At 40.5% G+C, this 25,680-nt stretch overlaps 1 protein-coding gene across 2 annotated transcripts; it reads right to left on the bottom strand.

Moving 5' to 3' along the window:
- On the bottom strand, positions 1–23,847 carry LOC127580930 (methyltransferase-like protein 27). 2 transcript variants are annotated; one of them, XM_052034905.1, is made up of 8 exons: positions 23,795–23,847; positions 16,823–16,943; positions 16,629–16,643; positions 10,691–10,819; positions 7,724–7,805; positions 6,051–6,152; positions 4,855–4,947; positions 1–1,908 (listed from the first exon to the last, which is right to left on the bottom strand). In XM_052034905.1, exons 2-8 carry the CDS (start codon positions 16,940–16,942, stop codon positions 1,697–1,699), a joined length of 753 nt encoding a protein of 250 aa, XP_051890865.1. In that variant the 5' UTR covers position 16,943; positions 23,795–23,847; the 3' UTR covers positions 1–1,696. The 2 variants fall into 2 exon arrangements, with proteins under 2 accessions (XP_051890865.1, XP_051890867.1); XM_052034907.1 differs by lacking the exon at positions 16,629–16,643.
- Positions 23,848–25,680: the final 1,833 nt, after the last annotated feature.

Genomic DNA, 25,680 nt, shown 5'->3' with positions numbered 1-25,680 from the left:
TCTTGGTTGAGCAGGAAACGGACAAAGGGCTACTGCAGATGGACAAAGAGCAGCTTCACACCACAGGTTCAGCTAATCGTTTTGCAATCGGGTGAGACAAAGGTAGGTATCACCTTCATTGTTTGAGACAGCCTTCCCATTTCCCATTAAGAGTGACCATCATCTCCATAGTCAAGCATAATGGGAATCCAATTAAGTTCCAGACACAGCAATTACCACACAGCACCCAGCCCAGGTAAGCAGTGGTGTGGCTGTTCTGGCCTGAAGGACACTTTTTAAATCAGTATTTCGAGCAGGCATAATTCTCATCCGTCTTAAGATATCAATACAGTTATAGTTTATTAATCCTACACCTCCTCACAGGTACAGCCTGTATTTAGAGGGTTTATTCTGTATTCAGGCTGTACATGATGAGATCATTCTGGCTATAATGCCCTGGAAAGAAGAACTCATTTGTTGCTAGAGGTAAGTGAAACTTCAGGGACTTTTTGCAGGAACCTCACACAAGAGTAATTGGCACAACATTAATAGATTGGATTTAATGAAGTTTTAGATGAAAAACACTATGATGCTGGAGGAACTCAACAGGCCAGGCAGTATCTGTGGAGAAAAGCAGGCAGTCAATGTTTTGGGTCAGGACCCTTCTTCAGGACTGAAGATAGGAAAAGGGGAAGCTCAATATAATAGGAGGGGAAAGCAGAGCAGTGATAGGTGCTCAAAAGAGGGGAGGCTGGGCAGGCACAAGGTGGTGATAGGTAGATACTTCCCCTCCCCACCCCTTTCTGCCTTTCACAGGGACCACTCTCTCTGCTCCTCCCTAGTTCACTCCTCCTTTCTCACCCATCCTGCTCCCATCCCGGGGACTTTCCACTGTCCCTGCCATAGGTGCAGCATCTACCTATGGCAGGGGCAGCGATGGCCTGCTTTTCTCCACAGATGCTGCCTAGTCTGCTGAGTTCCTCCACCATCACAGTGATTTTCATCTAGATTCCAGTATCTGCAGTCCCTTGTTTCTCTAGTATTGTGCACAGTTTTGGGCCCCATATCTTAGGAAAGATGTGCTGATGTTGGAGGGGGTTCAGAGGAGATTTACGAGGATGATTCCCGGAATGAAAGGGCTTACATATGATGAGCATTTGTTGGCTCTTGGGTTGTACCTACTGGAGTACAGAAGAATGAGAGGGGACCTCACAGAGACATTTAAAATGTTGAAAGGACTGGAAGAGTAGATATGGCTAGGCTGTTTCCCTTGGTAGGTGAGTCCAGGACCAGAGGGCACAATCTTAGAATTAGAGGGTACAGGTTTAAAACAGAGATGAGGAGAAATTTCTTTAGCCAGAGGGTGGTGAATTTGTGGAATTCCTTGCCAGGTACAGCAGTGGAGGCCAGATCATTGGAGGTGTTTAAGGAAGAGATAGACATATATCTAAATAGTCGGGGTATCGAGGGATATGGGGATAAGGCCAGAAATTGGGGTTAGAATAGTGTGTTTTTTTTTCATCTGCCCACCCCCCCCAGTTTCTCATTTCTTTTTCTTTTTCCCTTTTCCTTGGAGCAGATTCGATGGCCCGAATGGCCTCCTTCTGCTCTCTTGTCTTGTGATCTTGTGATTAATGAGGTTTTATCTTGCTGTGTGTGGTCAATATGCAAATAACACCATTGCACACAAAGTACAACTCATAGATTATTATCAAAATCATTGACTAAGTTTTCTATAAATGACCACAATTCCAGGGATGTACACTAAACTCCCTTCATTATTCGGTGCTCTCTTTTGCCATTGGTCGACCTTTTGCATAACAACCTTGGTCCATAGCCCCTTATTCTCCAGTTCTTCCATGTAAACCAGCAGCTCCTGCGTGTAGTTGTTCCCCTTGTCGTCATTTGCTGTCAAACAGAGATACGCTTCTGAAAAAAGAAAAAAACTGTGGTCAAATATCTCCTCATTTGTTCCCAATTATATTCCCACAATATTATTGCTTGGACAAAATGTGGACTGTTGCAAACATTGTAAAATGATTTGTAGCCAGTGCTCAAAACTTCAGGAAGCAGCAGTTGGAATGCTCACTGGGTAATATTGAAGGTTGGCTGAATGTACCAAAAGCATAACTCCAAGCGTTGTTCATGGTCTTTTATTTTATTACTTAGTTTGTTTCGAAGGATAGGATAGGAGGAAACAAGGAATAATGATCTGTTGGGCAAGAAGGAGCTTTACAATGCACAGGAGTCTATTATACACTCCAAGACGACAGCCAATTCTCTCTTGATGGTATTTATAAATGTATAATGGAGCTGTAGAATTATTGCAAAATGGCATAAGAGTACCTGGCCGTGTGACTGTCACACTCTATGGGTGCTATCTTGTCAATGCAATCAGAATTTCGTTCGTAGATCATTTTTGGGGATGCTGTCACTGCACATATGAGCATTTTACATAATGGACAACTGGTGTTAGCAATCCTCATGCACTCCTTGCCCTGCCAAATTGTGACATATCATTCCAGCTAAGGTACTGTAAGAACGACACAATAGAAACCAGTTTTAGCAGTAGAAGCAAGAAATGTTATGCTATTTAAAGCATACCTCAGTGACTTGCAGGTTTGTTGTGGTCTGAAAGGAGATTGTTAGATATGAAAAGACTGTGCTGAGTATGTGAATTCATGGAAGGTAAGACAACTGCTTTTGATGCTGAGGAGAAAAGATGCCCTTTTTTGTGTGAAGCCAAAGCTTTGGGGTTAGTCTCACTGGGTCTCTAGCATGAACTGGAAAGAGGAGAAGAGATCATGTTATCAGAAGAGGCAGAAAGGAGATAGGGCATGAACTCTGGCAAGGAAAACTTGTCTACAAGAATATTTTGAGAATATAGATACTACATGCACCTAACTGAGAAGTAATGTGTCTAAGGTCCAAGATTTTCCAAAAGGATAGTTATTAATCATTTCAGGCAGATGCAACAGTCATAATCTGCACCTCGCAGTATTCAGTGCACCGCTACATAAGGTTTACAAAAGCAAGGATGCGTAACATCATCGTCTTCTCCCTGAGTAGAGAACAGAAGACAGCAAAGGCAAAGTGGTTTTCCCACTATGATTAACTGCCATTAAGAACCCCAACCAATTTCAGAAATGCAAGTGGGTTACCTTCCCTTAGTTTTCAAATATTTGACCGAAGAGGGACTTGCGGTCCTGAATCCCCTTCTTGATTCCAGCAATCAAAATTCTCTACAAAGACCCATCAAAAAATATAAATGCGATTGCAACTAGCGTCTTATAGAAAAAGATTTCAATGTCTGAATCACGAGGTGGACTTCAGTTCTCTCCAGAGAGGAATAAAACCATAAAATGTTGCAAACATTCAGCAGGTCAGGCAGCATAGGTGGAAAGGAAAACAAAGCTAATGTTTAAGATCCGAGTCCCAAGGGATCTCTTTTTTTCCAAAGCTGCTGTCTGATCTGCTGAAGGACGATGCATGACCTTTACCAGCTACAAGGACAAGGGCAGCAAAAGCATGGGAACCCCACCAACTGCAAGTTGCTCTCCAAGCCACACATCACCCTGGTTTGGAAATACATCACCGTCCCTTCACCGTCACTGGGTCAAACTCCTGGAACTCCCTCCCTAACATCATTGTCAGTATGTTCATACCTCAAGGTACCACCTTCTCAAGGGCAGATAGGGATGGGGAGGGAATTAAATGCTGACTCAGCCTGTGAAGCCCACATCCCTTGAATGACTAAGACAAAATATTTCACACATTTGATACGAAACACTTTGGGAAGACCTGAGGCCATGAAAGGTTTCAGAAATATAAACATCTATGGCATAGGTGTGAATGAGATACCTATATTCCCTTTCCTAATTACTCCTCACTCAGTGATGTAATGGCTTGGAACGCATTTATTTATAGGGTCATTCAGCACAAAATCAGGCCCTTCAGCCTACCATGTCCATTCTGGCAATTAAGTACTTCTCCATTTCTCCAGCAATGAGCCAGTTACCTTCTATGCCATGGCATTTTAAGCACTCATTGAAGTACTTCTTGAATGCTTGGGGAGTACCTGCTTCTACCATCCCCATAGGCAGTGTGTTTCAGATTCCAACTACACTCTGGGTGAAAACAAAACTCCTTAAATCCTCATAAAATCTCCTGCATTGGGTTTGGACTGGCTATGGATGTGTCAGGTCTTAATTTCGTACCTGAGCAGATCTCTGATCCTAACTACAATCATGGAGCATTTCCAAGACAGTGTTGCAAGGTATTTCTGTACCATCCTTGAGGATTCTTGTACAGTGAGCTCACTCTTTGAATTTTTGCACCATCCTTCAGAACTGTGTTCAATGTCATGAGTCACTCCACCTTGGTACTCTCTGCAGCCCAAAGTTCTGTGGAATCCCACTGCTCCCTTTGCTGTCTTGTGTGCTGGCTATCCCTGAATTGTCATGTAGCCCTATGTTGCATCACTTACCACAATATACTTCAGAATCAGGTTTATTATCACTGACATATGACGTGAACTTTGTTGTTCTGTAACAGTTACAAACTCCTTTCAGCTCTAAGTTCCATGGCCTCACTCAACTGAACACCTGCACCTGTCGTAGGTTTGCCTAACTAGAGCTGCAAATCCTCATCCAGCCCTAAGCTATATCCACATATCTCTCCTTCCTCTCCTGGGCTATTGGTGGCAGATCCTTCAGTCATTGTGGCATGTGCAGTCGGATTCTGTTGATCTCCTGCCAGCTAAACATCTTTGATGACTTTTTATTCTGTCTTGCCTGACATTGTTTGAATGTTCTCTTCCACTCTTTGGGACAAACTGAGAATATTTGCCATTGTTATATTTGTCATTTGACTCACCTGGCTTGGCAACTCTCAGCAGTTCTGGAAGTACATAGGGAGACAAATGCCCATTGGACAGGGCACCAGCAACTATCACTAGGTCATAGGTATCTGGAAAATTTGAAAGGAAAAGATCCCAAACTGTATTCAGCCTGCAGTGATAACATTTGTACACTACAATCTTTATGTTAGCAGAATTCACATGATATTCACACTTTTGCTGTAACTACTTAATATAAAAATTAGTAACACATCATCAGAAAAATATTAAAATGTTAAAGTCATACTCAACTTTCTGTAATTTACTCATTTTTTGTAACTTGCGCACTAATTACCCAGAGTTGAAATAACTGTTAAAATTATTATTCCATGAAAACTTAAACCAGGTTATTGGTTTTTACATGTCCTTGGTCCCCGAAGATAGCTTGAGGTCTCATCAGACAATTGCTGTCTAAACAAAATCACTAACAGTGTTCTGGGCCTGTGTAAATCATTTTGTGACTTACTTGCACCATCCTATTCCTTTCATAACAAAGTCACCCCAAAATCATGATGTTTGTTACTTACAACTATTTGTTAAATACACAATAATTTACTGGGATTTCTGCATTGCCATATTATTTTTTTAGTAATAAATTTGAAGAGCTAATTTCTCTAGCTCTAATACCTAGTAGAATCAAAAGTGGTCATTAGTTTGAATTTAAGTTATTATGGTCACTACTGCCATTCAGTTACAGAATGATGCTGGTAAATCTTAAAGATGGCAGGCATTAGTAAACTTCAGTGTTGTATTTAAACAGAACAAATCCATTGATTATTATGTGATTAATGATGATTGTGAAACTGACATGTATTATCAAGAAAGCAGGGTCCAATTTCTTTGGTTAATGGTATGATTGCTGTGAAGTAATTTAAATATGCAAATATCTAATCAGGACAATGCAGAACTATAAAGTTATATGGAAAATTTAGTCTGGTAATAGTGGTACAAGTCTGGATAATTTTTGCCTTTAATTTCTTGGAATCAGAAAAAATGGTAATGATCAGTCTAATGGGTTAAACAATGATTAGTTTGCAGATGACTCAAAGGTCACTGTTTATTCTTCATTTTTCCTTGATTAACTGAATGGAACTAAATCAGTGCAACCCGGTGTGGTTTCCTCTGTGTAGAATGAGTCATACTTAAGTTTCAGAGGCTAATTTGACATTATTACCTGAAGTTAGAGGAAGCTGCACATTCGGAAGGATCAGATGGTGTTGCAGACTTTGATACAGGCCTTTGGATTCCGCTACTCTCAGCATTCCTTCACTGCCATCTATTCAGTGGAAATTTTTAAATCATAGAAGAGAAAGCTGCAGAAAACAGATTTAAAATCTCCTAACCATCAGTCACTATTTTCACCTTATTTTTGTTTTATAAACTGATCCATATATTGATAGCAATGATACAGAATTTGTAATTCCACTATTTTCTTTGCCGATACTTTGCTAAAAAAAAAGAGGTCACGTGACTAAAGCAGGCAAGGATAGGAATCAGCCTAGGATGGATCAGTACTAGCACTGGAGCTGCCAATCTCAATACTCGAGATTGAGTCGGTTACAGATTAAGTTCACTCTAATTCTGTGGAGACACCAATATGCTCTCAATAAAACTAAATAAAACTGAAAATAAGCAGCTTGGAGCTACATTAATACATTTGACCAGAATTTTCCATTGTAATGACAATGAAAACATCAATGCTCATTGTAATTACTGTGTAAAACTGACAGCAATTCTGGAGAATGCATGTAAGAACAGTTAAATGCAGATACCTATATATTGCAGTCAGTCATACCCTACTCCCGCAGAGGGTGCACTGCTGGAGTCTTTGTGATTGCAATCAACATAGAATCAGTTATTTAATGTAAACCACTAATTTTTATGCTCCATTCTCATCATAAAATTCAATGACAATACTGGACCATAAGAATTAAGTGAGATTTTAAAAGAATACTAACCATAATTGCTATACAACATTTCTAACCATGGAAAACTAGTCTTGTGTGTTCAATCTTTTTCCCTCAGACCATTTAAAAATATTTTTTAAATTTCACCCCTTAAAATTTCTGGTATTTAACTTCATCCTTAATCCTCTGTTTCCAGTCTTTATTTTACTTTCTGTTCAATGATTAAAATGCAAATTATATTTCAGTTGCTTTTATTTCCTGCTTTGCTGTCTCTGAATTTCGCCATCTGACTAGCTGTTCAGCCCTTCTCTGTGTACCCGATGCTGGATATCACAGATATTTTATAAATGGCATCAAATTAAAAATGACATAGAATAAAGGAAATCTATGCTTCAGAACTTACTAAATCTTTGAGATCAGTAGTGAATGTGTTCCCGTGGTGCTGACTGTAAAATGTGGGTCATTAAAACATGGGCTGATACTTTATCCCTGGATGTGATCCCTCAAAACTATAATTGGATTGGTAGCAGTTCGGATAGTAAATGTGCACATAGCAACTTAAAATAAATATTTGACAAGAGATATGTGTAAAGCTTTGGAAATTAAGGGCAGTGCTACTCTGTTCATCTTTAATTCTGAGATGAAAAGAAATAAAAACGAACACCAACAGCAGTCACTTATTTTTCCAAGATCTCTGAGCTATTTCCACGATTTACACCCAATGAGCAGGCCACCCCTTCAGCATTTCATTCTGAGAAATTTCACATTATGGAGAGAAAATCGCAGAGTGGCCTTGCAGAATATTTTTCTGTTGGTGTGTGGCCTGGTGCAGAAACAGTAAAGTACTTCATCATATGTACAGTTCATACTGTGAAGTTGCTTCAGAGATTTCCTGTTTGAAATACAAACTGGATTGTCTGACAGTTACAGGAGTACCTACCTGTACTTTGCCTGTAGTTTATGACTGTTGGATCAATGGATATTGAGGTATGAGGCCATCTCTGTGTGAGTAGAGTTCTGGGCTGGGTAGTTACAGGCAGAGAATTAGAATTTCTACTACACAATTCAGAAGTTGGAGTGGAGTGACGTTCCGACCTGCTACCCAACTGGAAATAGCAAGGTTGAAAAATTGAACCTGACTTTTCAAAGAGCAATCAGAGTCCTAAATAATGGCTTCCAGTTACTAATCATTATAACTCTATGTAAATCAGCTGGACTTGAAGCTTTGCTTTGAGCAGATTTATCTGTTCCTGTTCCTGGGTAGATACAGATTTGAAGGGTCTTTGACCTGAAACTAATTCTGTTTCTCTTTCCACAAATGCTGCCTGTTCTTTTGCATGTTTCCAGCATTTTCCCTTTTTATTTATCATATCCAGCATATGCAGATTTTATTTTATTTTCATTTGCTGCCTGGAAATTCCTTAACTGGAAATTCCTAGGCTTGAGAATTAGAAACTAATGAAAATCAGTGTACTGATTGATGCTCAAGGTGTACCCATTTGGGACATTGAATTACATCTAAATCTTGTATCCAAAAAATTAAATATTAATTGCCTAATACTATAATCTAAAGTTAGGCATTGTTTTTTAGTTTTTGTAAATATTTCTTTCTTAACCTTGGGTTTTTATTCTGCCAAATGTATGAAAGAATTTTAGAATCAATAGTGTCAAAAAAAGATTTTGGGACGGAAGTTGGAATTGCTTGAAATAAATATAAAAATTTTGGTAAAATATTCATCTTAACCACATTAATTCGGCCTACCAATTATAAAGACAGAGGGGACCAATTAGTAAATAATTGTTTAACATGGTCAATTAAAGGCACTCTCTTTTGCACTTACCAAATTAAGTAAACATATGATTAACCCAATAGTTAAATATACAATACGAATATGGTTTCAATTTCGTAAATTTTTTGGATTGAATAAATTTAACTTGTCAAGTCCCATTCAATCTAATTTTTTCTTTCAACCATCCAGAGTTGACTCAGCTTTTTCTATATGGAAAAGGAAGGGAATAGTATGTTTTTGTGATTTATTCATTGATAACTGTTTTTCATCTTTTGATTAATTGTCTAACAAATACAATTTGTCTGGATCACACTTTTTTTGATATTTGCAGATTAGAAATTTTTTAAAAGCTACTATACCCTCTTTTCCGGCACCATATAAAACTGAAATTACGGAAAAAATTTTAGGTCTTAATCCTTATCAGAAGGGCTCGATAGCAATAATCTATGATTTAATTATGAAAATACATCCAGAATCACTGGACAAAATTAAGAATGAATGGGAAAGTGAACTCCAGACATCTTTACCTACAGAGACTTGGAAGAAAATTCTTCATTTAGTTAATACATCTTCAATGTGTGCCAGACACTCTTTGATACAGTTTAAGGTAGTTCACAGGACCCATATGTCAAAAGATAAGCTAGCCCGTTTTTATCACCACATAAATCCTATATGTGACAGATGTAAATCGAATGTGGCTTCTCTGACACACATGTTTTGGTCCTGTCCTCTTTTGGAAAAATATTGGAAGGACATTTTTAACATTATCTCAACTGTATTGAATATTGATTTACAACCTCACCCTATCACTGCAATTTTTGGATTACCAAGGATAGAGTCTGGCCATTTATCTGCTTCTGCTAACCATATGATTGCCTTTGTCACATTAATGGCCAAACAATCCATTTTGCTTAAATGGAAGGATCCAATACCCCCTACTACTTTTCAATGGTTCCCTCAAACTATATCATGTTTAAACTTGGAAAAAATTAGGAGTGATACTGTTGATCCTTCACTTAAATTTGAAGATATTTGGAGTCCATTTCTGCAATACTTTCATATGATATAGATCCCTTTTCAATAACTTTTCAATTTAGAGGAACGGAGTTGATGACATAATATTGATCTGTTTCTATTGAGAAATTTCAGTCCAGTTTTTTTTCTTTTTTTTGAAATTTTCTTTTTAGTTTGGTTTGATATATTAATTACAATTTTTTATTGATTTGGGGATTTTTTTCCTTTTCTTTTATATACACAATAAATCTTTTTCTTTCCTTTCTTTTATATTATATTCATCTACTAAGAGGTTGTGAGATCTAAAGATTCTTTTTATATTTTATTATTCTTTATGATTATCTATGCCATGATTATTCTCTTGATCTCTTTGTATTACATGTACAATCATCAATGTTATATATTAATCTGTATTAATTTGGAAACTAGTAAAAAGATTGAAAAAGAAAAAAAGAGAATTAGAGATGGTCTTTGGTTTCCTGTTTAACTGAGGTAAGCTGAGATACTGTTGAGAAAAACCTCAAATGGAAATCGGATGTAGAAAGATGGAGCTGTCTCTTCAGTGTAGCACTAACCAATCACACAAATATTATTGGTCATGTACTAACCTGTGAATTTCATTAATATTCTCCATTGCAAGGAAATCTGTCTTCCCCACCCCCAGTATATAGTGGATATTCCATTTCCCATTTTGTAATTTCTTCTTCTCTATGATTCATCAATTTATTCCAAATCTTCCATTTGTATCTTTTAATTCCAATTACTGTACTGTGCAGTGAAAGTAGAGCTAAAGTGAGATGTAGACTAAGAATACAACTACAGCTAACATGCTGTGAATTCAGCAAAGATTGGCTTCATAATGTTATTTAAATCCGTCATCAACAAAACCTGATGTGCCATGAATAAGTGCAGCGAGGCATTTCACAGTCTGCACCAGCAGGCAGCAACCACATCTGTCACCAGTTTTCCAAATCAGATTTGTAGACACGGCAGTTTTACAGTGATAGATAATTAAAATTGATACTTTCTTTTTCTCTCGACAGTGCATTTGTAAATGTGTAAGATACATTTATCTGTGAGTTTGGTCCGTCATCATTTGATACCTTCTCAACGACCAGTCCTGTTCCACAAGCAACATCAAGGACTAATACATTCTGTCGATCTTTAGGAAACACAGTATCCAAAGTCTTTGCAGCCATATTGGGTGCTTTGTAGTCTACCAGCGAAATATCCTAAGGAAAGAAAATAAGAACATAAGAAATCAGTATAGTAGTCCAATCAGCCATTTGAGCTTCCTTTGTGATTCAGTAAGATTATAGTTATCTAATCTTGGCATCAACATCACTTAAAGCAGAGACTGTAGTTAAACTGTCAACCTCAATGACGTCACCTACACAGCTCTCAGGGATAGAGAATTCCAAAGAGTCACAACAACTGTCTGAGGGAAGAAATTCCTCGTCACGTCCATCTTAAATGGGCACCCCTTTATTCTGAAACTGTGCCCCTGATCCACAATAGCATCCAAGGATCGCAGAAGTGACCCCACTATTTAAGAGATTACAATTAAGAAGATGAATAGCAATTTTTGAATTTGTAGACGAAAATCCAGAAGATGGGCCATTCTTAATTGAAATGTATTCCCGAACAACTAGAAAAGAACTTGAAACTGGATTGGGGGAAGAGCCAATTGCCATGATCCACATCTGAATTAATGAGATGGAATCACTTAAGGATACAAGACAAAAACAGGTTCCTTTGCCTTTCAAGCCCAGCTCTTGCAGCTATCCACTTAGTTCCCCTACATTCTCCTAATATACCTATGCATTTACTACTCTTGCTTTGGTGAGGAGGGTGAGCAGCATGAAGGTAGGGCAGGCTAAGGTCTTTGTTTTTCCTTTAATCCACTAGTTATTAAAGGGGCAGTTAAGGTGGATAAGTCCCCAGGGCCTGACGGAACCTATCCCAGGATACTGAGGGAAGCAAGGGAGAAGATTGCTGGGGCCTTGACAGAGATCTTTCTATCCTCTTTAGCCACAGGCAAGGTCCCAGAAGACAGGAGAATAGCCATTGTTGTCCCTTTGTTTAACAAAGGCAACAGGAACAAACCAGGAAATAATAGGCCAGTAAGCCTTACATCAGTGGTAGGGAAAATACTGGAGAAGATTCTTAAGGACAAGATTTACTCACATTTGGAAAAACATGGACTCATCAGGGAAAGTTTGTGTGTGTGTGGGGGTAATCCTCTTGAACAAATTTGATTGAGTTTTTTGAGAAGGTGATGAAGATGATTGATGAGGGTAGGGCAGTGGATGTTGTGTACGTGGACTTTAGTAAAGCTTTCAAAAAGGTCCCGCATGATCCAGAAGAATAAGGTACATGGGATCCACAGTGACTTAGTCGATTGGATTCAAAGTTGGATTGGCCAAGGGGTGTTATTCTGATCGGAGATCTGTGATCAGTGGTGTTCCAAAGGGATCGGTGATGAGACCCCTGTTGTTCGTGACGAAGTGACAAAGATGATCGATGAGGGTAGGGCAATGGATGTTGTCAACATGGACTTTAGTGAAGCATTTGACACGATCCCTCGTGGTCGGCCTGTCCAGAAGATTAACGCAGATGGGATTCACGATCATTTGGTAAGATGTATACAAATTTGGTTTGGTCATAGAAGACAAAGGGATGGTTCTCTGACTGGAGGTCTATGACCAGTGGTGTTCTGCAAGAGCCGGTGCTCTGAAGTTTTATATACAGTATATATATAAAAATAATGATTTGGTCTGATTTGTACGTTTGCAGATGACATGAAAATTGTTGGAGTCATGGATAGTGAGGAAGGTTGTCAAAGGATACAGCAGGATACAGATCAGTTGAAAATCTGGGTGGAGAAATGGCAGATGGAGTTTGATCTGGACAAGTGTAAGGTGTTGCATTTTGGGAGGTCAGATGCAAGAGGAAAGTATAGAGTAAATGGCAGGACCCTAAGGAACAATGATGTATAGAGGGATCTTGGGCTGCAAGTCCATAGCTCCCTGAATGTTGCAATGCCAGTGGATAGGGTAGTAAAGAATGCGTAGCACTTAGAAAGACAGGGGCAGTGGGTGGATGGGGAGACAATCACCAGCAATTCCTCCAGAGTTACACACTACTCTGAGTTAGAAAGGTATTGTTGTTCATTCATCTTCACTGGATCCAAATCCTGAACCTCACTGTTCAATGGCATTGTTGTACTACCTTCAGCACGTATACACTTCAGCAGCTGAAGAGGGCAGCTCATCTATTTTCTCAAGGGTAATAAGGAATGGGTGATAAATGCTGGCTCTGTTACTGACACCCATGTGCCATAAGTTAATAAAAGTAAAGCTGTCCTCATTGTTTAGAAAGTTCTGAAGTTCATGTCATCTGCAATTTTGAAATGCTGCCAGAAGGATAAAGGGAAAGAGTGAGAAGGTGCTGTTAAGCATCAGAATCAAAGCACTAAATTTCAACGCAGGATTCCATGTGTTTCAGGGTTATCCTGCCATAGGGTGAAAGACGTCAGGAAGGTGAATGAATGGCTGAAGAATGATAAAGGACATGCGGGGGAAGGGGTTACATTTCATGGGATGTTACTACAGGTATTGAACAGGAAGGTGTCACAAACCAGCAACAAAAGAAACACACTGAGCATGATTCAGTGTTAAAAACTATTTTATTAATCACTACTTATGATAATACGAAAAATAGAAGTAAAAATGTTAATATGTTAGAATTCAAAAATGTTAAACCTTGAACGTTAACCCCAAAAACTAAACTCTTCGTGTGTGTGTGACAAAGTCCCAAACTCCACGTTCAGGAATGGTTCTTAAAGTTCAGTTCCGCTAGCCATAAGGTGAAACATGAGTAAGGGCTTCTTCAACAACCACCGTTGTCAGAAGATAAGACGTAGATGTAGAAAAACAGAGAGAGAGTAAATACGAAATCCAAATGTTCCACGATGGAACCCAAACGACACTCCAGTGTTTACTCAGTAGTGACTTCCTCACCCCGAAAAGCATCCGAATCGTGGTCGTCCACACAAATACCTGTTTCCTTCTACAGGTCAGCAACAAAGTGAACTCCACCGGATTATTTCCAATTTCCATACATGGATTTCAGTGGCAGACACAGTTATTGTTTCTCATCCATCGATAGAGAACACTAGCAGGCTGGTGTCTCTCTCCCTTCTCTCTCTCTCTCTCTCTCTTCTGCTTCTTCAACGTCATTACGTCTTTTATCTTCTATTGACGTAAGCACGCCACACACACACACACACACACACTCTCTCTCTCTCTCTCTATCTAAAAGGGACATTCACTGAGTCCGTAACAAAGGACGGCGTTGTTGGAATGACTTAACCTCAGATAGCATGGCAGAAGAGAGGATAATGTAACTGTTTAATGATTTAGAATATGAAAATAACCAATCTGAAGATGAAAGAAATAAAGATAAGATGTAGAAAACTAAGAGAAACAGAAGTTCAGAGGCTAGATAAAGTAATGGAATTACAATTTTAAAAAATTAAGAGGAATGATTCATAAAAACAAAATGCACAGTATCTGTGACAGAATGGGAAAGCTTGAGGCAGTGATCAAGCAGCAAGGTGTGAAATGGATAACTGAATCATGGCTACACAAGGAACAGGACTGACAAAATATTGGAGGTCATTTCATATTTTGTAAGAGTAAGGGAGGAAGGATGGTGCATAGGCATTGCTGTTCTAAGTACAATTAACACAATTCGGTGGAAATAAAGGACATAACGTGCATTAATGCAGAATTCAAGTAGATTGAGGTAATGATGAGAAGGAAGTGATTATGGACATATAGACATAGAATGTAGACACAAAAGAGTACAACACAGGATCAGGTCCTTTGGGCCACCATGTCTGTGCTAATGGGGATGCCAATCTAAACTAATCCCATCTGCCTGCACGTGATCCATATGCTAGAGTACTAGAAAATGCGAGAATCTATTATTAAATTAGTAATGGTAAGCCATTGAGGAAATGATATTGGGTAACGTCAATGTGGATTTCTGAAAGGGAAATCATGCTTGACAATCTGTTAGTGTTTTAGGTAAATAGTATAATAGATAAGGATAAACCAGTTGATGTGGTGTATCTGTACTTCCAGACAGCCTTTGAATAGGTGCCACAGAAGAAGTTGTTTAGCAAAATTAGAGAACGTAGTATTGGGGTAATATGCTGGCATGAATTGATGATTGGTTAATTGACAGAAAACAGACAGTAGGAATATTTGGGGTTGGGAGATTGTGACAAGTGGAGTCCACAGGGATTGGTGCTGTAGCCCCAGCTGTTCAATTTTTTTTTAAATTTTACTTACCGTGTGGTAACAGGCCCTTCCGGCCCAACGAGTCCGCGCCGCCCATTTTAAATCCAAATTAACCTACCTGTACATCTTTGCAATGTGGGAGAAAACCGGAGCACCCTGAAGAAACCCACGCAGACACGGGAGAACATACAAACTCCTTACAGACAGTGACGGGCATCGAACCCCGATCGCTGGCGCTGTAATAGCGTTGCGCTAACCGTTATGCTATGCTACCGTGCCACCCAGTCACAGTCACTGTTATTGAGATAGATAAGAGGACCATATTATTATATCTCAGTTTGCTGGTGATACAAATTTGGATGGTGCTGTGGATTGTGAGGAAGATGCAGAGAGGTTTCTTGGAGATATAGACAGGCCAAGTGAATGTACAAGGAAATGGTAGATGGAATATAACTTGGGAAAATGAGAGGTTATCCATTTTGGTTAAAAAATGGAAAAGCGGAGTACCTTTTATATGGTGAGAGATTGTGAGGTGTTGGTATTCAGAGAGATCTTAGTGTCCTTGTACTCAAATCACTGAAATTTAACATGCAGATATGGCAAACAATTAGGAAGGCAAACCATAGCAAAGACAGACTGCTAGAGGAATTCAGTGGGTCAGGCAGCATCTGTAGAGACATTTTGGGTCAAGACCCAAACCATACATTGGTCTTTGTTGCAAGAGGATTTGCAAACACAAGTAGAGACATCTTACAGCAATTTTTTTAGGGTCCTGGTGAAACTGCACCTGAAATATCATGTGCAGCTCTGGTCTCCCTAACTCATGAGGAATATACTTGTATTAAAGTGGGTGCATTAGGCAGAGTGCACTACTCTCTACCGCTTTTTATGTTCCTGCGCATTCGAATTGCTGTACCAGACCATGATGCAACCAGTCAGGATACTTTCAACAGTACATCTGTAGAAGTTTGTTAGAGTGTTCGATGATAAGCCGAACCTCCTTAACCTCCTAAGAAAGTAAAGGCACTAACTTGCTTTGCTTATGATTGCATCTACGTGCTGGGCCAGGATAGGTCATCCGATATGTTAACACCCAGGAATTTAAAGCTGCTGACTCTCCCCACTGCCAATCCCTATGTAGATTCGTGCATGTTCACCCTCCTTTCCCTTCCGAAAGACAACAATCAGCTCTTTAGTTTTGCTGACGCTGAGCGAGAGGTTGTTCTTGCAGCACCACTCAACCAGGTGACCTATCTTGCTCCGGTAAGCTGACTCATCGCCACCTGTGATTTGTCCAATGACAGTAGTGTCGTCGGCGAATTTGAAGGTGGCATTGTAGCCACACAGTCATGTGCGTATAGGGAGTAGAGCAAGGGGCTAAGCACGCAGCCTTGAGGTGCACCTGTGTTGATGGTCAGCGAGGAGGAGATGTTGTTACCAATCCTCACTGATTGAGGTCTGCCGATGAGGAAGTTGAGTATCCAGTTGCAGAGGGAGGGACAGAGGCCCAGGTCTTGAAGCTTGATGAAGAGTTTGGTGTGATGTTGATGTTGATGCCATTTAAGAGGGAGCTATGAATTCTTGTTAATCACAGCTGTCAAAGGGGGAATGGGGGATTGTAAATGGAGGAAGAGAGCAGCTGAGAGAAAATATAATAATTCTGGAACTGTAAGATGCAAAACACAGCAGATGTTAGAAATCCAAAATAAAAGTAAGTATGGGAAATACTCACTAGATCTGGTACCATCTGTTGAGAAAGAAAACTGAGTTAATATTAGAACTAAATTACCTTACATCTGAATTGGCCAGTTTTAACACAAACAGAAAAGGTTGGTTATCTGAAATTGTTGATCTGAAAGCCCAAGAGCTGCAATGTGCCTAGACAAACGATGAGGTATCAAAATAAATATTAAGTGGACATAGCACCTTCTCATATGTTGTTGCCATGGTGTCATAATAGTTCAATTTTTGCTCTGTTGAGGAAATGCTTCGCAATATACGAACTCTCTCAAGTGAAGAATCTACACATTCACCAGATTCTGTCATGCTGTGGGCAGAAAGAACATGACAATCATAACAACTTGCACTTAGATCAGATTCTTTAAATTAGGATTTTTTGATAATGCAAATTTATATATCACAAGCATGCATTTCCAATCCATAAGCCTTATTTCCTGTTGCCATGATTTATTTTAACACTCATAAATCAACATTTCTAATGGAAACCACTCACAATATTTTGATGAAGAGGTTAAACTACTCATAGAACATAGAACAGTACAGCACAGAACAGGACCTTCGGCCCACAATGTTGTGCCAACATCGCTAATCCCTCCTACCTACAGAATGTGCATATCCCTCCATTTTCCTCTCATTCAGGTGCCCATCCAAGCCTGAAATACTCAAAATGTATTTTTTATGAAATCATCCTTTTTTTATTCAAAAGGAAGATCAAACTTGCAACGTAGAGTGCCTTCATGACCTCAGGGGATCCAAAAGGAACTAATAATTACTTGTTTGTCTGATCAGCGAAGTTCTACCTAAGAGCCTTCCAAAGAATTCTTGCAAATCAGGCTCTTCTATACGTTATGGTTTGTATATATCTAAGGTACTTGTCATAAACTATAAGATTTTCCAATCCCAGATCTTTGTGAGGCAGTTGTACAAATATGAGTAGGAGTTGGAATCTGTAACCACAGATTAGAGAGGACTGAAAAAAATAGTGACACGAGAAACTAGGACTGAGAGACTTAGACTGAAAATGTCAAAAGATTTGAAGGCTGAAAGAATATGGCTGTTATCAACAGGTAGACAAGTAGCGTTTTTACAGACACTGTGGGCTAGCTGTTTTGAAAAAGTATGAATTCTTGACAAAATCACAAAATGGAGTTTTTCCACATCATATAGGTTATTTCAGCTAACAAACTGAATAAACTCGCAGTAGAAGCACAGTTGCTTTCTTATTGTAAGAGGTCCATGCAGACGTGGGAAAGAATCCAAAGCTGGGAATAATTTCACAGGATTCAGTCTTGAAAAACATCACGTGTGTGCACACCATACTCAAAGATGAAAATAGTAATTCCGCCTCTCCTAACCCTACTTTACACGGTCTATTCATAGAAACAGTTGTAATTGTTTATTCACACAAAAAGCTGGAGGAACTCAGCAGGTCAGGAGCATCTATGGAGGGAAATAAACAGTCGACCCGAAAATTTCCCTCCATAGTTGCTACCTGTCCTGCTGAGTTCCTCCAGCTTTTTGTGTGTGTTGCTCCAGATTCCAGCATCTGCAGAATCTCTTGTGTCTCTGTAATTGTTTACTCCAATGTATTTCAACATAACTTCCTGATCTAATTATTATTTGATTATTTGAAGAACAGCTTTATCAATTGTCATCATTTTATGCCATAGTTAATGGATATCTCAAGAGCAAAATACCGCAGATGCTGGAAAACCTGAAATAAATAAAGGTCGGAAATTCTCATCCAGCCACTGCAAAGAAAGGAAGCAACAAGGTTAACATTTCAGGTTGATAATGTTTTGTCAGAACTGGGAATAGCAAGAGATAAAACTAGTTTTAAGATTCAGAATAAAAGAGGGAACACGAGGCTCACAAGGCACACAAGGCTACTAAACAATATAAGAGCCCATGGTGTTAGAGGCAAGGTACTAGCATGGATAGAAGATTGGCTGACTGGCAGAAGGCAGAGAGTTGGGATAGGGGGTCCTTTTCAGGATCGTTGCTAGTGGCTAGTGGAGTTCCATAGGGGTCAGTGTTGAGACCACAACTTTTCACTTCATATGCTAATGATCTGGATGTGGGAAGCTGATGACATTGTGGCCAATTTTGCAGAAGATACAAAGATAGGTGGAGGGACAAGTAGTGTTGTGGAGGCAAGGAGTCTGCAGAAGGACTTGGACACATTAAGAGAGTGGGCAAAAAAAGTGACAGATGGAATACAGCGTAGGGAAGTGTGGGGTTATGCACTTCGATAGGAAGAATAAAGGTGTAGGCTATTTTCTAAATGGGGAGAGAATTCAGAAATCAGAATTGCAAAGGGATTTGGGAGTCCTAGTTCAGGATTCCCTTAAGGTTAACTTGCAGGTTGAGTTGGTAGTAAGGAAGGCAAATGTAATGATAGCGTACATTTCGAGAGGACTATAATATAAAAGCAAGGATGTACTGCTGAGGCATTGGTCAGACCACATTTGGAATATTGTGAGCAATTTTGGGCCCTGCATTTAAGGGAGGATGTGTTGGCCCTGAAGAGGGTCCAGAGGCGGTTCATAAGAATAATCTCGGGAATGGACGACTTAACGTATGAGGAGCATTTGATGGCTCTGGGCCTGTATTCACTGGAGTTTAGAAGGATGAGGGGGGATCTCATTGAAACCTACTGAATACTGAAAGGCCTGGATAGAGTGGATGTGGAGAGGATGTTTCCATTAGCAGGTGGGTTGAGGATCCGAGGGCACAGCCTCAGAATAAAGGGACGTCCCTTTAGAACTGAGATGAGGAGGAATTTCTTCAGCCAGAGGGTGGTGAATCTGTGGAACTCATTGCCACAGAGGGCTGTGGATGGCAAGTCATTGGGTGGATTTAAGGCAGAGATTGGCTAAGTGTGTGGCAACTTAAACCAATAAAAGGAAGGTAGGGTAAAGTGGAGTAGCCATTTTGGAGTGGCTATTGTGAGAGTGGGTCAGAGTAGGAGTGGGAATCTGAGGCTTTGGCTCAAGAGGCTTCGGCGTGGAGGCACAGGTGAGTAGCAGGTAAGAACTGGTAAGGATTTTATAGTAGTTAAATAAAAAGACACCAAATTACAACTAATTAAATAAAGTAGGGATGCACGATCAGGTGATGTATTGTAGCTGCACGATGTGGGAACTGGTGGACCCCATTGTGGTTCCTGGTGACCACATCTGCAGCAAGTGTTGGTTGTTCGAGGAACTCAGGCTCAAAGTTGATGACCTGAAATCTGAGCTTCAAACACTGTGATGCATCAGGGAGGGGGAGAGTTACCTGGGCGTTGTGTCTCAGGAAGCAGTCACACCCATAAGATTTACTGCTTCAAATTCAGTCTGTGGTCAGGGACAAGAGGGTGTGACTGCGAGTAAAGTAGGTAGGGATTAAAGAGGTAGTGCTGGAGGAGCCTCAGCCCTTGAGCTTGTCCAACAGGTCTGAGATTCTTGCTCCCTGTGCAGATGACAGTGGGGGTTGGAGGAAGGATGAGCAAACTAGCCGTGGCACCGTGATTCAGGGAGCCATTCAAGGTGGGGGGGGGGGGGGGGAAGAGAGGAGAAATGTGTTTATTAGGGATAGTATAGTCAGGGGAATAGACACAATTCTCTGTTGCATTAATCAAGACTACTGAAGGCTGTGTTGCCTGCCTGGTGCCTGGGTTCACAAGAACACAAGAAATAGGAGCAGGAATAGGCCATCCCCTAGTTCTAGTCACACCTACCTGCATCTATCTTATCTATCCCTTTCATAATTTTATATGTTTCTGTAAGATCCCCTCTCATTCTTCTGAATTCCAGTGAGTATAGTCCCAGGCAACTCAATCTCTCCTCATAGGCTAACCCTCTCATCTCCGGAATCAACCTGGTGAACCTCCTCTGCACTGCCTCCAAAGCCAGTATTTCTTTCCTCAAGTAAGGAGATCAGAACTGCACGCAGTACTCTAGGTGTGGCCTCACCAGTACCCTGTAAGGTTGCAGCATAACCTCCCTGCTCTTAAATTCAATCCCTCTAGAAATGAAGGCCAGCATTCCATTTGCCTTCTTGATAACTGGTTGTACCTGAAAACCAACCTTTTGTGATTCATGCACAGACACTCCCAAGTCCCTCTGCACAACAGCTTGCTGCAATCTTTCACCATTTAAATAATAATCTGATTTCTATTTTTCCTTCTAAAGTGGATGACCTCGCATTTACCAACTTTGTACGCCATCAGCCAGACCCTTGCCCACCCACTTAACCTATTTATTTGTCTCTGCAGACTCTCCGCATCCTCTGCACATTTTGTTTTTCCACTCAATTTAATGTCGTCAGCAAACGCTACACTCGGTCCCCTCTTCCAAATTGTTATATATTGTGAATAGTTGTGGGCCCAGCACAGACCCCTGCGGCACCCTGATTGCCAACCAGAGAAACACCCATTTATCCCAACTCTCTGCCTTCTGTTGGTTAACCAATCCTCTATCCATGCTAATACATTACCCCCAACTCCATGCATCCTTATCTTATGGATAAGTCTTTTATGCGGCACCTTATTGAACGCCTTCTGGAAATCCAAGTATACAACATCCACCTATTCCCCTCTATCCACTGTGCTCATTATATCCTCAAAGAACTTCAGTGATATTGTCAATCAGGACCTGCCCTTCCTGAATCCATGCTGTGTCTGCCTGATGGACCCACTTCTATCCAGATGTCTTGCTATTTTTTCCTTAATGATAGCTTCAAGCATTTTCCCGACTACAGACGTTAAACTAACTGGCCTGTAGTTACCTGCCTTTTGCCTACATCCTTTTTTAAACAGTGGCGTGATATTCGCTGTCTTCCAATCTGCTGGGACCTGCCCAGAGTCCAGACAATTTTGGTAAATTGTCACAAACGCCTCTACTATAACTTCCGCCATTTTTTTCTGTACCCTGGGATGCATCCCATCAGGACCAGGGGACTTGTCTACCTTTAGGCCTATTAGTTTGCTCATCACTACCTCTTTAGTGACAGTGATTGTATTGAGGTCCTCACCCCCCCCATCACATCCATAACATCTATTTTTGGCATGTTAGACGTGTCCTCCACCGGGAAGACTGACACAAAATAGTTGTTTAAGGCCTCGGCCATTTTCACATCTCATCTGACTTGCAGAGGAATTTGAAGTGGAAGGGGAAAGATCCAGTTGTCGTGGTCCATGTGGGTACCAACGACGTAGGTAGAACAAGGAAGGAGGTTCCGCTGAGGGAATTTGAGCAGCTAGGGACTAAATTAAAAAGCAGAACCAAAAAGGTAATAATCTCTGGATTGCTACCTGAGCCATGTGCAAATTGGCATAGGGTCAGTAAGACCAGAGAGTTAAATGCGTGTCTCAAAGATTGGTGTGGGAGAAGTGGAATTCATGGGACATCGGCGCCAGTATTGGGTAAGGAGGGAGCTGTTCCGATGGGACAGGCTTCACCTGAACCATGCTGGGATCAGGGTCCTGGCAAATCGCATAACTAGGGCTGTGGATAGGCCTTTAAACTAAATAGTAGGGGGGTGTGGATTCAACAGATTGGAAAAGTATGGATAAAGTAAAAGGGAAGGAAAGTGCAGGAGAAGTTACTGAAGTCTCCAGAATAAAAAACAAGACAGTAAATTTAGAAAGAGATAAGAATTTAACTTCAAGCAACATGGAGACAAATTTAAGAAGAGGGGTGGTGAATACAGGACTGAAGGTGTTATATTTGAATGCATGCGGTACATGAAACAAGGTAGATGAGCTTATAGCGCAGTTAGAAACTGGCAGGTATGACGTTGTAGGCATCACAGAGTCATGGCTGAAAGGTCACAGCTGGGAACTAAACATCCAAGGATACACATCCTATTAAAAAGACAGGGAGGTGGGCAGAGGGGTGGGGTGGCTTTGTTGGTAAAAAAACATGAAATGAAATTAAATTAAATCCTTAGCAAGAAGTGACATAGGATCAGAAGGTGTAGAATCCTTGTGGGTAGAGTTAAGAAACTGCAAAGGTAAAAAGACCCTGATGGAATTTGTATACAGGCCTCTGAATAGCAGCCAGGATATGGGGTACAAATTACAACAGGAGATAGAAAAGACATGTAAGAGAGGCAATGTTACAGTGGTGATGGAGTCTTCATTATGCAGGTAGATTGGGAAATCAGGTTGGCACTGGATCCCAAGAAAAGGAATTTGTAGAATGCCTACGAGATGGCATTTTAGAGCAGCTTGTAGTCGAGCCTGCTAGGGAAAAGGCAATTCTGCATTTGGTGTTGTGCAGTGAACCAGATTTGATTAGGGAGCTTAAGGTAAAGAAACCCTTAGGAGGCAGTGATCATTATATGATAGGATTCACCCTGCAATTTGAGAGAGAGAAGGTAAAATCAGATGTATTGGTATTATAGTTGAGTAAAGGTACATACAGAGGCATGAAAGAGGAGCTGGCCAAAGTTGATTGGAAGTGGACCCTAGCAGGGATGACAATAGAGCAGCAATAGCAGGAGTTTCTGGGAGTAATTCAGAAGACACAGGATCATTTCATCCCAAAGAAGAAGAAGCATTCTAAAGAGAGGACGAGGATTAGTAAGGGAGTCAAAGGTTATGGGGAGAAGGCAGGAGAATGGGGTTGAGAGGGAAAAATAAATCAGCCATGATTGAATGGCAGAGCAGACTCGATGGGCCAAATGGCCTAATTCTGCTCCTAAGTCTTAGGGTCTTATTGTCTTATGGCATTGGTAAGCTGGGGAGGACCTGTAACGTGAAGTGAATGCTGGCAATCTGATAGAAAAGTGCTGGAAATGGTGAATATCTGGAATTGTTGAACAAATATTGAGTTGAAACAGCTGTAATGAGCCATTGGAAAAATGTAGGAGGCCAAGGAGATTTAAAGACCAGATTGTTCAGTTAAGAGTTACTGCCTTCAATAACAAACATTCTTTGATACAAAGCTATTACTTAAGTAATACGACTTCAGCTTGTTATTGCACCGACAAGTTCCACCACCATTAGTCATATTAATAAAGCAGCCCTTAATTCAGATGTAGTTGTTAGTTTCTTTGTCAATTTCATAAAATTTAGTCTTTCACTAAAAATTAACTGTCTGCTAAATAATAACTGAAATATCTGCTTGTGTTTAGAGAGGGAAAAATTAACAGGAACTGCTAAAGTCTTACCTGAGAACTTCAGTCTCTGAAACCACACTTGATGGATGCTGACTTCAGTGAAATTGTTGCAATCTCGAAAGGGGCGGCCTGAAATTTTATGCTTTGCTATTGGTCCGTTCAATTTATTATTTCATACCTCTTGGCAAGGAATGATGACAGTCAAACTACTTAGTAATAAAACAGGTTGAAAACAGAATGAGGTAAAATATGACAGTGATTTAGCAGTCTGAAAATGTCAAAAATAAAAATAAACTGCGGATGCTGGAAATCTGAAATAAAGACAGAAAATGCTGGGAATTACTCAGGTCAGGGGGATCTCTGGGAAGAGAAACGGGGTTAATGTTTTAGGTCAAAGACCCTTTGTCAGAACTGTTCTTCAACTCCTACATTCTTTTGTCTATGAAGTTACAAGAGACTGCAATGAGGCCAACGTGGGAAGTGCAGATTCTTCCACAGTTAGGGCAGGAGGTGGCTGACAGTGTGGTGGTTTGTGAGGTAGTCTATTTCTTCTGCTGCTTACACAGATTTTCTGTGTGCTCCCAGTGCATGGCCTCAAAGTTCTCAATAGCATCCTGAATATTCCTTCTCAACTTTGAGCGGTTCTTAGCCAGTGGTCCCCAGGAGTCACTGGAAATGTAATATTTCTTCAAGGAAGCTTTGTGCACACCTTCGAATCTCTTCCCCTGTCTGCCTGTTAATCTCTTCTCATTACAGAACTCTGCATAGAGTGTCTTTTTTGAGAGTCTGGTGTTGAGCATATGAATGACATGGCCTGACCAGCATAGCCAACTGGGGCCTCAGTGCTGGAGGTGTTCAGTGGGAGAGGAAAATGATGTTGGCTTGCTCATTCTTCCAGTGAATTTGGAGGATTTTGTGGAGATTCCTGGTGCTGGCTGTGTGGAGTTTATGCGTTCCTCTTGTGACTGTGTCGGTTTCCTCTGGGTGCTCCATTTCCTTCCAACATCCAAGAGATATGTGGGTTTGCAGGTTAATTGGCTGCTGTAGGTTGCTCCTGGTGTAGGTGACTTGTAGAATTTGGATGAGTTTATGGGAATATTGAAAATAGGCTACAGGGAAAATATGTGGTGAATAGGATTCTCTATTAGCCAGCATTGGCTAACAGGGAAAATATGTGGTGAATAGGATTCTCTGTTAGCCAGCATTGGCCTAATGTGTCAAATGTCTTCCAATGTCATAAGGAAATATACAAAAAACCTTGCGTTTGCAGTTGGTTAGCTCTTTGATCTCCTTACCATTCTCATGAAATCAGTCCTTGTTATTCTTGATGGAGAAATCCAAGAATTTCTTCAAAGGTACCAATTTGGTAGATTTCAGGGCAGTCCATAAGCTGTGGACACTTCCTGGTTTTTGTAGGTTGTGAATTGATAGGTTGTCTGTGAGGCATTTTCTGAGAAGATATGCCTTTATTAAGTCCTTAAGAGCTTTGATATTGATCTTGCAGCAGTGCTTCTGTTGATGCTGATGTTTACAGGCCAGTTGACGGAGATAATGGAATACATTAGCTGAGGGTCAGTCAAGCAGTCATCAATGATTGTCCCAGCATGAGCCATGCTTTGTAGTCTCTGTGGCTCCTCTCTTGGAGGATGACATAATCTGACAGGTGCCAGTGCTTGGACTGAGGATGCTGCCATGATGTCTTCTGCTTAACCCTCAGACAAAACAGGTAATTGTATGACAAGGCCGTGCTCCAAGCATTTTGACTAGAGAAGGAGCCCATTGAAGTTGATCTTTTCTACTTCTTCCTAGCCAATCACACTTTGCCAGGGCTTGTGGTCCTTCTCACCCCAGTGTTGAAATCATCCATAAGGATTAGTTTGTCTCTCTTTGAAATGTGGACAGGATTTTTCAAATCAGAGTAAGTCCTGGTCTTATCT

The sequence above is a fragment of the Pristis pectinata genome, chromosome 20 (genome assembly GCF_009764475.1).
Source record: "Pristis pectinata isolate sPriPec2 chromosome 20, sPriPec2.1.pri, whole genome shotgun sequence".
Lineage (NCBI taxonomy): Eukaryota > Metazoa > Chordata > Chondrichthyes > Rhinopristiformes > Pristidae > Pristis > Pristis pectinata.
The sequence above is the reverse complement of the archived record's forward strand: the minus strand, read 5'-3'. Positions and strand labels throughout refer to the sequence as shown.

What these genes read in the sequence shown, in the direction of transcription:
- LOC127580930 (XM_052034905.1), bottom strand. Translation starts at nt 16,942, where the DNA reads ATGACAGAATCTGGTGAATGTGTAGATTCTTCACTTGAGAGAGTTCGT. An exon ending in CAGGACTGGTCGTTGAGAAG is followed by an intron (nt 7,806 to 10,690) that starts GTATCAAATGAT and finishes GTAACTACCCAG; the next exon opens with CCCAGAACTCTACTCACACA. An exon ending in GCTGAGAGTTGCCAAGCCAG is followed by an intron (nt 1,909 to 4,854) that starts GTGAGTCAAATG and finishes TTCTTTTTTCAG; the next exon opens with AAGCGTATCTCTGTTTGACA.